This window comes from Triticum aestivum, chromosome 4A (assembly GCF_018294505.1).
Source record: "Triticum aestivum cultivar Chinese Spring chromosome 4A, IWGSC CS RefSeq v2.1, whole genome shotgun sequence".
Taxonomy (NCBI): Eukaryota; Viridiplantae; Streptophyta; class Magnoliopsida; order Poales; family Poaceae; genus Triticum; species Triticum aestivum.
In genome coordinates, this window is record NC_057803.1 from 662,663,321 (window position 1) to 662,678,208 (window position 14,888).

The 14,888-nt window shown below is 44.1% G+C and overlaps 1 protein-coding gene across 2 annotated transcripts; it reads right to left on the reverse strand.

The window, feature by feature from the left end:
• Positions 1 to 511: 511 nt before the first annotated feature.
• LOC123087951 (probable O-methyltransferase 2) lies at positions 512 to 1,874 on the reverse strand. Of its 2 annotated transcripts, XM_044510069.1 has the most exons (3): positions 1,002 to 1,874; positions 804 to 893; positions 512 to 708 (listed from the first exon to the last, which is right to left on the reverse strand). In XM_044510069.1, the coding sequence occupies exons 1-3, from the start codon at positions 1,809 to 1,811 to the stop codon at positions 691 to 693; spliced, it is 918 nt and encodes a 305-aa protein (XP_044366004.1). In that variant the 5' UTR covers positions 1,812 to 1,874; the 3' UTR covers positions 512 to 690. The 2 variants fall into 2 exon arrangements, with proteins under 2 accessions (XP_044366004.1, XP_044366003.1); XM_044510068.1 differs by having other exon boundaries at positions 512 to 893.
• Positions 1,875 to 14,888: the final 13,014 nt, after the last annotated feature.

Consider the following 14,888-nt stretch of genomic DNA (forward strand, 5'->3'; position numbering starts at 1 on the left):
AAGATTGAACCCAAAGCTAAGCACTTCTCCCATGGCAAGAAAGATCAATCTAGTAGGCCAAACCAAACCGATAATTCGAAGAGACTTGCAAAGATAACTCAATCATATAAAAGAATTCAGAGAAGATTCAATTATTATCCATAGATAAACTTGATCATAAACCCACAATTCATTGGATCTCGACAAACACACCGCAAAAAGAGATTACATCGAATAGATCTCCACAAGAGAGGGGGAGAACATTGTATTAAGATCAAAAAGAGAGAAGAAGCCATCTAGCTAATAACTATGGACCCAAATGTCTGTGGTAAACTACTCACAACTCATCGGAAGGGCTATGGTGTTGATGTGGAAGCCCTAAATGGTGGAATCCCCCTCCGGCAGAACACCGCTCCCTGGATGTTTTTGGGGTATGTAGGCTTATATAGGAGGAAGAAGTACGTCGGTGGCCGCCCGAGGGGGCCATGAGACAGGGGGGCGCCCTACCCTCTCGTATTTCAAACGCTTGAGCTACTTTGTAAGATCCATGAAGCTATCCATTTAGAAAAGCAAACACCTCTCCTTTAATTTATTCACCATTAGAGCTCAACATCTTATGGGTAGACCTCGATAACGCATCGAGCTCCCAGTTTCTTCACAATTTTATAGTCTTTGAATCCTGCTTCCATGAATAGCTTGCGCCAGTCATTTTCACTCCGTTGGACCCCTCTTGTGTTCACCATCATGAGCATATCCATCAGGAGTTGGGCTTCAAACATTATTGGCCCTAAGGAAGGTCCAATCACAATGTCTATGATAATTACCTTTCCTCCCTCGTCGCGTGGAGGAATGGCCTTCTTGCACTGGGTCAAGATTTTCACACAATCCTCATCGCTCCAGAAATGTAGTACAAGCTGCAGCAATAGGTAAAGTTCAAAGAATGAAAGGTGGGTAAGAGTGACTTCTATGAGATGCAAGACCAGAACGTAAGAATTTCCCATGGTTTGCCATGTTATATATACCTTGAGCATCACAGCTTGAGAAGATGGGACGGTGTGAAATAGGTCACCCGCTACATAGTTAACGACACCATCATTTGGGGCTTTGTCTATCACCTTCGGAAGGTCCAACACGGTGCACTTGATGTGCGGGTAAGCCTTGACAAGAGCCCTCGCTGTCATACCATCACCACCGCAGCAGTCAGTGAGAGACTCAAGCCCCTTGAAGATGTCACCGCACTCTCGCAGTATGGTGGCAATCCCCAGGTTGTCGTGGGCAGCCAAGCCTTGGTTTGTAACGGCGTCAAACTCTTCGTCCATGAGGGGCGTTCTCTCATCAAAGATAGGGGCGCCATGCATGTCCTCGAAGGGAGACGGCACTGGTGGCTCAAGGTCCTTCTTGAACCAGTCCGCCAGCCCCAACGCCGCCTCCGCGAGACGTGGCGAGGTCACGGCAAGCACAAAATACTTTTGGCTGTGGTGCTCATCCGCGTCGACGCCGTCCACAAGGATGCGGGACAGCGGGGTGAGGCGGTAGAGCTCCCCGCCGCACTCGGGGTCTTTGTCGGCTCCGAAGACGCCCGACGTCCCGAGCACGCGCATGAGCCGGCCGAGGAACGGCATCTTTACCGATGGAAGGGACAACGCGGCCATCAGGTCGGGCAGTGAGGCGACCCCGCCGAGGCGGTGGATGGTGGTCGGGATCCCAAGCTGGACGGCGCAACGGAGCCCCATGGACGAGAGGTAGTAGAGGCTGTGGCGCCACAGGTCAGCCTGCGCCTGCAGCAGCTCAGCGTCCGTGGGAACTTCAATGGTGTCTGCCTGAGCCGCCATCGCTCTCCCGGACCCTCTCCTTCTCTGTTCCGTTCTCTTGATGAGTGTGTGGTTGCTATGTGTTGCTTTGGGAATTCGTTGATGTGATGCTAGTGCTTAAATAGACCACACACGACACCACAGGCTATGAAGTAACACGCGGCACACGAGATAATAAAGTATGAATATGCAGGCAGGTGTATATGTTTCTGAGGTCCACTCTCCCAGTTGTGGCATTGTGGCGCCAGATCGGTCATGGACTCTTGTCTTGATGAATTTATGGGATTGTTGGCAGGCACTGCTGATTGCCAGGAGAGTTTGATCTAGCAGATTCATCTGGAAAATTGCAAAGAAATATCTTAGGACAACTGACATGCATGGCACCATTGAAATTAATTGTGTCAAGTGTTGATTTTTCTAAAGGAGGTTGAATCCCGGCGTCTGCATTATACGTGCACACGGCCATTCTTATTAATTATTAACTAGAGTAAAAAAGCAAAGAAAACCATGGCCGAACTATTACAAGATAGAATAAAATTAACACCTACAACCAAGTCAATTTTCATCACCAGGTTTAATGAGGTCGGCCTGGAAAAGGGTTTTCATCCTGCTTGCAAAGACCAGCAGTAGACACCACCTTCAATAAGATAACGACGCAAGTACGTCGTTGCCGAGCGTAGTAAATAAAGATGTGGGCAAGAGTTTTCACCTTGCAATAAAAGGGTGTTTCAATCAGCATCTTGATGAATGATCATTCAATAGTCGCTTCCGCTGGTACCTCCATGCCCAGGCCAAAGGCACTAGCAAATTGTTGAGACATCTTCTCACCTAAGACCATCGCATGGCCGTCAAGAAGACGCTCATGTTGTCACAAAACTGATGGTTATCACTCCACACCGACACGAGTCACACCGCAACATCCATCGTGCCGTCATAGCCACTGCTAGTTGTAGCAGTGTCAACTGTTAATAAACAGTGAAAATCACGAGCTCCCTTCCCCACCCATTAATTAATCTCCATTATGAGTGTGTCTCCTGATTCCACAGCACACTACCGCCAGGGGAACCCAATGGTGAGAAACTTGGTTGTGATTTCAAGATGATAAAAAAATAAAAAGAAGAAGAAAAACAAAATAGGCCGACAAACCATCTACTTGCAACAGATATGACGTCCATTAATGATTTGTTGTTTATCTTTTCGAGAACATGGTACAGATGCATACGCTCATATATAGGCGCATACATTTACCCATGTAAACACACACGCACACTCTGTCCATTTGAGCACCATCGAGATATTGGGCCCACATATCATCTTGAAACTAAACAAAGACACCACGGACGCCTTGTAGACGACAAGAACATCTCCTCTCACTGAATGCGCTTCGCTGAAAATTCTGAAATAAATTCTAGAAAATGTCAGGGATACCACTCTACTCTTAACCATCCAATTAGAGGTTGATGCACACTAATGATTTCCTGTTATGGTGAAGGTAAAGCGGGACAAATTAAAGCAGGTAATTCATGACAACAGTGTGTTACAAACAGAAGATCCTACCTACTTCGGCCATGTGCCATTATGATCTTGCTTCCCACCTTCCGCAATTTCCAATTTCCATGCGAGTTACTTACGCCCAACTGGAATATTTCAGCACCCAAATTCGTCAGGTTTTGGCGCCCATATTTGCCAAGGGTTGAACTCATCTACTCCTATAATGGGTTCGAACTTTCGGTTTCAATAATTTGAGTCAACTTATGTACATGTCGGCAATGACATAAGTGTATATCATATTCATATCACGGATTACTAGACGTGCACATCTTATCCATGCAATAATTTACTACAACATCGAGCCTGCATCTGGATATATTTTTAATAAAAATTCAAGGCCTCAGTTAGCACACGTACGAAGGTCTATGCTCCAATGTGATCATGATGATATTTATATTCCTGGCAACGATAAACTGCACTATATATGCATAATGTTGAGAGATCATGTTTGATCTTGCTTTGGAACGGAAAACGATAAGATGGGGGCGGGATGGGGGGGGGGGGGGTGGCTCATGAAAAGTTCGCAAAAAAACTGTGTACTGTGTGAGGAGGAATAATCACCCAAAGGAGAACATGGGAATAACCATTATCAGATTGAACTAGTACATAAGATTTTTGTAAAACTGGTATGTATTTGAATATTTTGCCTAGATTGTGTAGTATTCAATATTTTGAACGTGATGCTTTATGATCCGACAAACTAGATAAAGCATGGCAAAAACAACAAATAGTATATGGAGCAGCAAAACAATCAGTCATGTTTCAGTAGTTCTTTCCGTTTCCTGGAGTCGATAGATTAAGGATTTCACTACAAATCAGATGTCAGAGTTTTTAGCATCGCAAATCAAATGCTTGAGATGACAAATTTTGTTGTCACGAGGATGATAGTTTCATTTAACAAGCATGACAAATATTTGTCAACTTCAGTTTTTTGTCAGGGATCGCAATGCTTACTAAAAAAAATTGTCATCCTGACGAAAAAATGATTTGCCATAAAAAACATTCGATTTGTCATGCTTAAAATCTGACATCAGAAGCATTTCTGCATACTATTAATTGATTGGATAGTAATGGATTAAATCTCTTCTGTTTGTATAACACTCCAAGCATAGTATATTGTTGTAAGAACAGGAGGCGGCGCGGGACGATGGCGCAGCCGGCACCGGTGCAACGGCTCAGCGGTGGCGAGGACGTTAGTGCAGCCGTGCAGAATGTCGGGACGCTGCGAAGAACCGCAGAAGACGATGCGGTGGCGCAAACCCTGCACCTATTCAGCTGACTTGGGCTGTCTGCATGGGATTTGAGTGGGTTTTTTTGTAATATTTGAGTGGTTTATAGAGCGATAGAAATAGGTGGGCCGTCCCCGGGCCCAACCAACGAACTAATACCTAACAGCTTTTGCAATAATTGTTTCTATTTTTCTTCTTTTTTGGTCATTTTGCTTTTGTTTTATTTTTATTGCTGTTCGCATACGAACACGTCGCCGTGTACCCTCGACGCTGGGGATGATGCATCGCAGCTCATGCCTAAGGAGACCCGGCCGGAAGCGCGGTATGCAAGCAATCTGACGGGTGCTTTTGAGCAACCGAAACCTCACACGCCCGGGAGGGACCCCGTCTGGGCTCGCGGCGGCTATGGGCTACGCTAGGTCGACCTGCTCGCCACTAGGGCCTCGAGGTTCGCCGCCCTGCAACAAGAAGAATAGACGAAGAACGAGCAAGAAGAAGAACTAGGATTAAAGAGAAAACATAAAAGATAAAAAGTGGTACATGATTTGATCGATGTGTGTTGTTCAATCGGCCGTCACCCCTTAGGTATAAAAGAGGCGGATTGACTTCCCGTACAAAAAAAAGACTCGAAATCACGTCCAAATCACATTCAAATCTTTTCAAAATTAACCGAACTCGGATTTAGGTAAGTATGGAACATCAGTTTGGTTTTTAGGTCCCACGGGCTACAAACGAGTTCGGATGAAGATGAGCCAAAAGAAAATTTGACCGTTTCGACGAGGCGAACAACTTTCGTGTTGAACGGTTTTTGATTTGAGGTTGTCTTCACGGCAGAATCGCTCGTGCAAAACAGACATTTACTCGCGCTACCCATCAGACACCGTGTCTGATGGGGCGCGCCACTTTTGCCCCGTGACAAGGCCGCACTCAGGTGGCTGTCACTTTTAAGTACGATCTTGGGTTGATACGATTTTTATATCAAAATCAATCGTTTCGACGAGACGAAGAAAATTCATTTAAAAAGTTTTCTCATATGAGGCCATCCTCGGGGCGTAATCAGCCGAATAGTGTTCTTGATACAAAATTTCAGTACTTCGAATACAACTTCAGCCTTAGTGATGAGATCGGATGGCTATGGCCTAAATATCAAAGTTTCTCCTTTTGACGACACGGAACATTCTCACTTTGAACACTTTTCTATTTGAGGTCTTCTTAATTATGTTTTCAACCATGCCAAAATCTGATGTCAACACATGGCCCTCCATTTTTAGGCAAAACTTGCATGCCAAAAAATAACTTGCACAATGCTATTTCTAAGGACGATGTCAACACTTCATCGGCCTTTGTACGTGCTTAGGACGATAAGTATATATCGGCCATTTAAATTATCAACAGAAGTGAAGCTAATCAAACATATGATGATTTGGTAATACCCTTTCATGATGTAAGAAATTATATTTCATCCATGGATTGAAATAAGCCCATTGACGGTAATCAATCATACCTGATGACGAATTCCATGGCATAGGCATCAATTATATTGTTGAAGAAAATGGATAATGTATGGACCGAAGATGTTGACACCTTTGGCTTGGTCCTTCGTAGTTTTCACTCTTTTCCATCTGCACCTTTGCCGCACTCCTTGTAAAGGAAGCTCACACATAATTCTTATTTTGAATACTTCCTTTGGGAACCCATGCCAAGTTTCTCTTTTCAAGTTCTTGTGCACTAAGCTTTTGCAATTTTTTCTTTTGCCAATACGATAAGCCGAGTGGGCACCCCGGCTGCGATTTTGGCATTGGTGGCCCAAACTAAGGATATGACACGTTGCATTCAAATTATCTTCTTGCCAATATCGATCCTTGGATTTGCGCCTAGGGGGTGATCCTGATGCTTTTGCATTAGTAGGCCGATAAGCACTGTTCTCCTCACTTATCTTCTGGTATTTTTCCAATAGTTGCGCGAAAGTAAATTTCGGCTTCTTACCTTTGTGCTTACATTGACATTTTGTTTTCTTTGGTTGTTCTTGCACCGATCTTTGGATTTTCTTGTTGCCCCCCAGTCCTTGGCATCTCCATTGTAGCTTCAATGGAATTCTCGCCCTCAAGATTATGTTCCTTATGCTTTTCAACAACTTCTTTACTTGAAATCTTGATCCCATCACCTGCAGTTTTTATCTTCTCTTTAAATGGATCGGCTTGAAGCAGCCAGTGCGAAAACCTTTTACCATCGGGACCAATTGGAATAGACTCTTCATCTGTTGGTGTCTCAACAAATTTCAATCGTCCTTTATCAATGTACGATTTAACTATGTGACGAAACATGTTGCAATCCTTAATACTATGCTTGAACAAATCATGCAACTTACAATAAATTCGTCCTTGGATAGATGGCTTGACATGGTGATCAAGAATTCTAATGTAATTATTTTTCAACAACAAATCAAAGATTTGATCACACATGTTTGAATCGAAGGTATACGTTTTGTTTTCTAGCCGATCTTGGTGTGCGAACAGCTTTGGAGGTAAGCAAACGAATGGTTCAAATTTAGAATCTACCCATTCGGCTATGCATTGTGTTTTGCACTCTATCTCCGATGTCTTTGGATAAGATATAATATTAGCATCGAATTTCTCAAAAGAATTTAACCTTGGCTTTATATTTCTGAAACGAAAATAGTTAGAACACACATGTCTCAATTAAGACCATGCGTAAGCCAAGTATGAAGCAAGCAAAGCTACCCAATCAGATAGGAACTTTAAATAAAGCAATGGGAAAACCTTTGGCTGCAATAATAAGTCACTATCGGTCTCTTCGAATGGTACAATAATGTATTGACCAATATGCTTTGTAACAATTTTATTGCTATCAGTCTCTTTGAATGGTACAATGTATTGACCGATATGCTTTGTAACAATTTTATTGCTTACAAGTAAATTACCCTTCATCTTTGGGCTTTCAAAATTACTTGCGAGATTTTTCCTCATAGATGCATCAACAATAAAGTTGTGACCAAATCTGAAAATAGAAAAATCACTTTGCTAGACATATCTCTTCATACACGCTGGGAGAGCATGATGGTGTTGTTACTTGAATAATACTTTGCTCCACTTTTAAATGACTCTCCAATGCCTTGGTGTCCTCTTTTTATTCAATAAATTTGGTACACATGCTATTTGATTTGACATAACCGAATTAACTTTGTTATCTGAATCACCACTCTTTCTTTCTTTGATTCGCTAGGTTGCTTGTACTTGTCTAAATTCAACAAACATTGCAGCTAGGCTATCTTTAAGTTTTGTTTGGCCAATTTCAACGCAATCTTCATCAGATTGCCCCCCAATACTTTGAGACGCTTTCCACAATGATGTGTTGCCGAAATTCTGTAATTGTGCAATGGCAACAAGATATGCTACGTTACTAGGTAAAGACACATGCGCTCTGGTAGAATTCTCACTTATCCGGCCATGAGCATGAATGTGCAGAGCCGAATTATGAACATCTACAATTGCGTATGGTGCCAAAAAATTAGTAGCATGAGGTGTAGCATACGATGTTACAGGATAATTGGCCGAATAACTAGTAGTAGCATGGCCAAGTCCCCTACCCACCGACATGTTTGGATTAACATGTTGCAAATTAGTTGCCGATGAATAAAAAGATGAAACACTATGTTGCATGCCATTAAAAGTTCCTACATGGGGTGTTTCAACTTGATTAACCAAACTCATCATGTTGTGCATCGGCATACAAATTTGTGGGGTTGCCGATGCATAGGAGTTGGGATACATATGTTGCATGTTACTAAAATTATATGAAATTGAAGCATAAAGATTATTCTGAATCGGCTGTTGCACATAATTAGATGCATGATTGATAAAACTAAGGTTAGCCGATACAATATGCTCATTAGACGATCTAGCAACAACATATGCATTATTTGCATCTACATAAGTGAATTGGGTATTCATATTACCTTTGTAGCTTGCAAAACCTAGATGACGATCTCTTCATAGCAAGAACAGGCCGAAGACCGTTCAAAGCTTCGTCCCCAGTGGAGTCGCCAAAAAGTGTGTTCGCACACAAACACGTCACTGTGTACACATGAAGGAGACCCGGCCGGAAGCGCGGTACGCAAGCAATCTGGCAGGTGCTTTTGAGGACCCGAAACCCCACACGCCAGGGGTGATGCACCGCAGCTCACGTCGAAGGAGACCCGGCCGGAAGCGCGGTATGTGAGCAATCCGACGGGTGCTTTTGAGGATCCGAAACCCCACACGCCCGGGAGGGACCCTGTCTGGGCGCGCGGCGGCTATCGATTGCCTTAGGGCCTCGAGGTTCGCCGCCCTGCAACAGGAAGAACAAATGAAGAACGAGGAAGAAGAAGAACTAGGGTTAAGGAGAAAAGATAAAAGATAAAAAGTGGTAGATGATTTGATTGATGTATGTAGTTCAATAACTAACCAAACTCGGATTTTGGTAAGTATGGAACATTAGTTCAGTTTTTATGTCCCACAGGCTACAAACGATCTCAGATGAAGATGAGCCCAAAAGAAAATTTGACTGTTTCGACGAGGCGAACAACTTTTGTGTTGAACGTTTTTTGATTCGATGCCATCTTCATGGCTGAATCGCTCGTGCAAAACAAATTGTTACCCACGCTACCCATCAGACACCGTGTCTGATGGGGCGCGCCACTTTTTGCCCCGTGACAGGGCCGCGCTCAGGTGTCTTTAACTTTTACGCACGATCTCGGATTGGTACGAGTTTTATATCGAGATCGATCGTTTCGACGAGACGAAGAAAATTCATATAGGAAGTTTTCTCATGTGAGGCCATCTTCAGGGCGTAATCATCCGAATAGTGTTCTGGATACAAAATCTCAGTACTTCGAACACAACTTCGGCCTTAGAGATGAGATCGGCTGGCTATGGTCCAAATATCAAAGTTTCTCCTTTTGACGATACGGAACATCTCACTTTGAACACTTTTCTATTTGATGCCTTCTTAATTATGTTTTCGACTATGCCAAAATCTGGTGTCAACAATTGCAACACATGATTATGTTTTCTATGAGTTACATGACTAATTGTTTGCAGTAATTCGAAATGAACTAAGAAATATGGACAATTTTTTGAAAAACCATATGAAGTTTTCTATATTCTCTAACATTTTTGCAAAGCACATAAAAACACTTCAATAAAAAATTTGGAAGTCTAGCTTTTTGTAAGGGTCTAATATGTGGTTAAAATTCCCCAGGCCACGAGTCGGTGTATTGGTTGGATAAGATGTAAACAGACAGAATCTCACGACCATAGGACGAGTCTTGAGGAAAACAGCACAGAGGCGACCCGCTCTCGCGACCCGCCCGCCCCTAGAGTATCCTCGCCGCCGCCGCCGGCTCCCCCGCGTGGAGCCGCCGCCGGCTCCCACGCGTGGAGCCGCCGCCGCGGCCAGAGTCCGTCGCCGCCGCTAGCCGGAGCCCGCTCCCCTAACCCTATCCCTCCTCCCCTCCCTTCCCCGTACCCCCGCGTTGCCTACCGAGCAAGGCGACCGAGGGCCTCTCCGCCGCTCCGCTCCAGCGCTCCTCCCCTGCCCCTGCCTCCTCCCGCCGCCGGGCCTCGGTCGCATGGTGCTGGCGGCGACGGGTCTTCCCTTTCCCCGTGCGCGGCTCCCTCATGCTCGGACGGTGGTGGCTGGCGGCGGTGCTCCTCGGCCGGCATCGGTGCGACCCGTCGGTGGTGGTGCCGTGAAGAGCCGGATACCCATCTGCAGAAAAACACGCCCTGCCCTCCGAACTTAGAATCGGACAATGGGCCGGAAAATCAGTTGATATCACGGAGCCCGAACTATTAAGTTTGGAAGTTTCTCAGACTCCAGATCCCAAGGTAGGTCAGGGTTTGGATTTAAAACCACCCGCCCACCCAGAAACACGCGATCTTATGTACATACGACAGCAGCCTCTAGAAATGGTCCATCACTTTTGGGCCCGATTCCTCCTTGTTAAAGACAAGATTGAAGGTTGCAATGATGAAGACGCAATCACACTATTCTAAAAAAATTGGACGGACGAAGGAATCCTCAATGCCATTAACCATCGTCGCGTATTACACTTTGCTGACTTGGCAACCATAGTACAGAAGTACTGCGCAATGGAGAGCGCCTGGAAAACTCAGGCAGCACCCTAGGAACCGCAACTCCCCCCTCAGCTCCTCGTCCGGACAAAAAGGATGCCCCCTCGTAGGTTACCCGATCCAATATTAAAGAAACCGAAGCCCATCATAGGGCGCGGACCCGTTCTGGAGGGATTGCTCAATAGGCCATGCAAAATACACTCAACACCAGACACCATATCAACTCACAGCCTTAGGGCGTGTTGGATACTCCGGCAAGTAGCCAAGAGCGGCGAGGATCTCCTCACCAAAAATGCCGCAAACCAACATCCCACGGAAGACGACAACCTCAGAGTATTGACGGTCTTCGAAACTTTCACCTCAAATAATAGGCGCAAAAGGGTCCGCGGCCTTGCCAAAGTCTGCCAAGTCGCAACAATAAACCCCTGGAACGACATGGCCATTACTTTCAATGCCGACGATGAACCAAAATCCAGGACAGTCTGAGCACCAGCTGCATTAGTCCTCAACCCGAGCGTGGACGGCTTTCGGCTTACTAAAGTGCTCATGGACGGCGGCAGCGGACTGAACCTCATTTACGAGGAAACTCTCAATAAAATTGAAATAGAGAGGAGCCGCATTGAGCAAAGTAGCACGACCTTCCGAGGAATCATTCCTAGTCGGGAGGTGCGATGCGCAGAAAAAAGCACACTCGATGTGGTATTCGGCACGCCGAAGAATTACAGGTCCGAAGAGATAACCTTCCAAGTGGCCTCTTTCAACAGTGGATATCACGCCTTATTAGGGCGAGATGCATTTGCACGCTTCCAAGCTATACCCCATTACGGGTACATGAAGCTCAAGATGCCCGGGCCAATGGTATTATCACTCTTGCCATTGATCCGGACATAGCAGTCCGCACCGAAAACAAAACCGCAGCCCTAGCCCTCGAGGAACTGTCTGAAGCCCTCGCGGCCGAAGAATTAACTACATTGTGCTCCACAGTGGATAGGGACGACGTGATCCTGGACAAATGACCCAAATCCACCTCCTTCAAACCAACAGACGAAATAGTCAAATTTCAAGTCCACCCGACGGACCCCGAGAAGACAGCATCCATAAGAGCATAGCTGGACCCCAATGATTGACGCTGCACTGCGAGCCTTTCTATGCAAAAACTGGGACATATTCGCCTGGCACCCTTTTGATATGCCAGGAATCCCACGCAGGCTGGCCGAGCACAGCCTCAATATATCAAAGGGTATAAGCCGGTCAAACAAACACTGTGGCGCTTTTCAGAACCCAAATGACAAGCTGCTACGTCTTGAGTTTGTGTTGGTTTTCCTTGAAGAGGAAAGGGTGATGCAGCAATAGTAGCATAAGTATTTCCCTCAGTTTTTGAGAACCAAGGTATCAATCCAGTAGGAGGCTCCTCAACAAGTCCCACGAACCTACACAAACAAACAAAGAACTCGGAACCAAAGCAATAAAGGGGTTTTCAATCCCTTCATGGCCACTTGCGAAAGTGAGATCTAATAGAGATAATAAGATAAGATAAATATATTTTTGGTATTTTATAATATAGATGCAGAAAATAAAGATGCAAATAAAAGTAAATTGGAAGCAAATATGATAAGAGATAGACCCGGGGGCCATAGGTTTCACTAGTGGCTTCTCTCAAGATAGCATAAGTATTACGGTGGGTGAACAAATTACAGTCGAGCAATTGATAGAAAAGCGAATAATTATAATGTTATCTAGGCATGATCATGTATATAGGCATCACGTCCGCAACAAGTAGGCTGACTCCTGCCTGCATCTACTACTATTACTCCACACATCGACCGCTATCCAGCATGCATCTAGAGTATTAAGTTCATAAAAACAGAGTAACGCATTAAGCAAGATGACATGATGTAGAGGGATAAACTCAAGCAATATGATATAAACCCCATCTTTTTATCCTCGATGGCAACAATACAATACGTGTCTTGCAACCCTTTCTGTCACTTGGTAAGAACACCGCAAGATTGAACCCAAAGCTAAGCACTTCTCCCATGGCAAGAAAGATCAATCTAGTAGGCCAAACCAAACCGATAATTCGAAGAGACTTGCAAAGATAACTCAATCATATAAAAGAATTCAGAGAAGATTCAATTATTATCCATAGATAAACTTGATCATAAACCCATAATTCACTGGATCTCGACAAACACGCCGCAAAAAGAGATTACATCGAATAGATCTCCACAAGAGAGGGGGAGAACATTGTATTGAGATCAAAAAGAGAGAAGTATCCATCTAGCTAATAACTATGGACCAAAATGTCTGTGGTAAACTACTCACAACTCATCGGAAGGGCTATGGTGTTGATGTGGAAGCCCTCCATGGTGGAATCCCCCTCCGGTAGAACACCGCTACCTGGATGTTTTTGGGGTATGTAGGCTTATATAGGAGGAAGAAGTATGTCGGTGGCCGCCCGAGGGGGCCACGAGACAGGGGGCGCCCTATAGGGGGGGGGGGGGCCTACCCTCTCGTGGCCGCCTCGGCTGCTTCTTGACTTGCACTCCAAGTCCTCTGGATCACGTTCGTTCCGAAAATCACGCTCCCGAAGGTCTCATTTCGTTTGGACTCCGTTTGATATTCCTTTTCTTCGAAATACTGAAATAGGCAAAAAAAACAGCAATACGGGCTAGGCCTCCAGTTAGTAGGTTAGTCCCAGAAATGAAAATAATGTGTAAAATAAAGCCCATAAGCCCATAAGCATGGAATAATCAAAAATTATAGATACGTTGGAGACGTATCAAGCATCCCCAAGCTTAATTCCTGCTCGTCCTCAAGTAGGTAAATGATAAAAATAGAATTTTTGATGTGGAATGCTACCTAGCATATTTCCCAATATAATTTTCTTTAATGTAGCATGAATGTTCAGATCCAAATGACTCAAGATAAAAGCTTATAAAACATAAAAATAATAATGCTTCAAAGGATACTAACAAATAATCATGTCCTATCAAAATAACATAGCCAAAGAAAGCTTATCCCTACAAAACCATATAGTTAGGCCATGCTTCATTTTCAGTACACAAAATACTCCCATCATGCACAACCCCGATGACGAGCCAAGCAATTGGTTCATACTTTTTAACGCGCTTCAGCTTTTCAACTCTTACGCAATACATGAGCACAAACCATGGACATAGCACTATGGTGGTCTAATATGGTGGTTGTGAGGGCAAAAAGCGGGAGAATATTGTTTCACATCAACTAGATGTATCAACGGGCTATGGAGATGCCCATCAATAGATATCAATGTGAGTGAGTAGGGATTGCCATGCAACAGATGCACTAGAGTTATAAGTATATGAAAGCTCAACAAAAGAAACTAAGTGGGTGTGCATCCAACTTGCTAGCTCACGAAGACCTAGGGCATTTTGAGGAAGCCCATCATTGGAATATACAAGCCAAGTTCTATAATGAAAAATTCCCACTAGTATATGAAAGTGACAACATATGAGACTCTCTATCATGAAGATCATGATGCTATTTTTGAAGCACAAGTGTGGAAAAGGAGATAGTAGCAATTGTCCCTTCTCTCTTTTTCTCTTTTTTTTTCTTTTTTTCTTTCTTTTCCTTTCTTTTTTTTCTTTTTCTTTTCCTTTTTTGCCTTTTCTTTGTGGGCTTCTTTGGCCTCTTTTATTTTTATAAAGTCCGAAGTCCCATCCCGACTTGTGGGGGATAGTCTTCATCATCCTTTCCTCACTGGGACAATGCTCTAATAATGAAGATCATCATACTTTTATGGATTTACAACTCAAGAACTACAACTCAAAGATAGAACAAAATATGACTCTATATGAATGCCTCCGGCGGTGTACCGGGATATGCAATGAATCAAGAGTGACATGTATGAAAATTATTAAGGTGGCCTTGCCACCAATACGATGTCAACTACATGATCATGCAAAGAGAAATATGACAATGATGAAACGTGTCATAATAAACGGAATGGTGGAAATTTGCATGGCAATATATCTCGTAATGGCTATGGAAATGCCATAATAGGTAGGTATGGTGGCTGATTTGAGGAAGGTAAATAATGGGTTTATGCTACTGGCGAAAATTGCACGGTAAAATAAAGGCTAGCTAAGTGGAAGGATGAGTGTGCGTATATCCATGGACTCACATTAGTCATAAAGAACTCA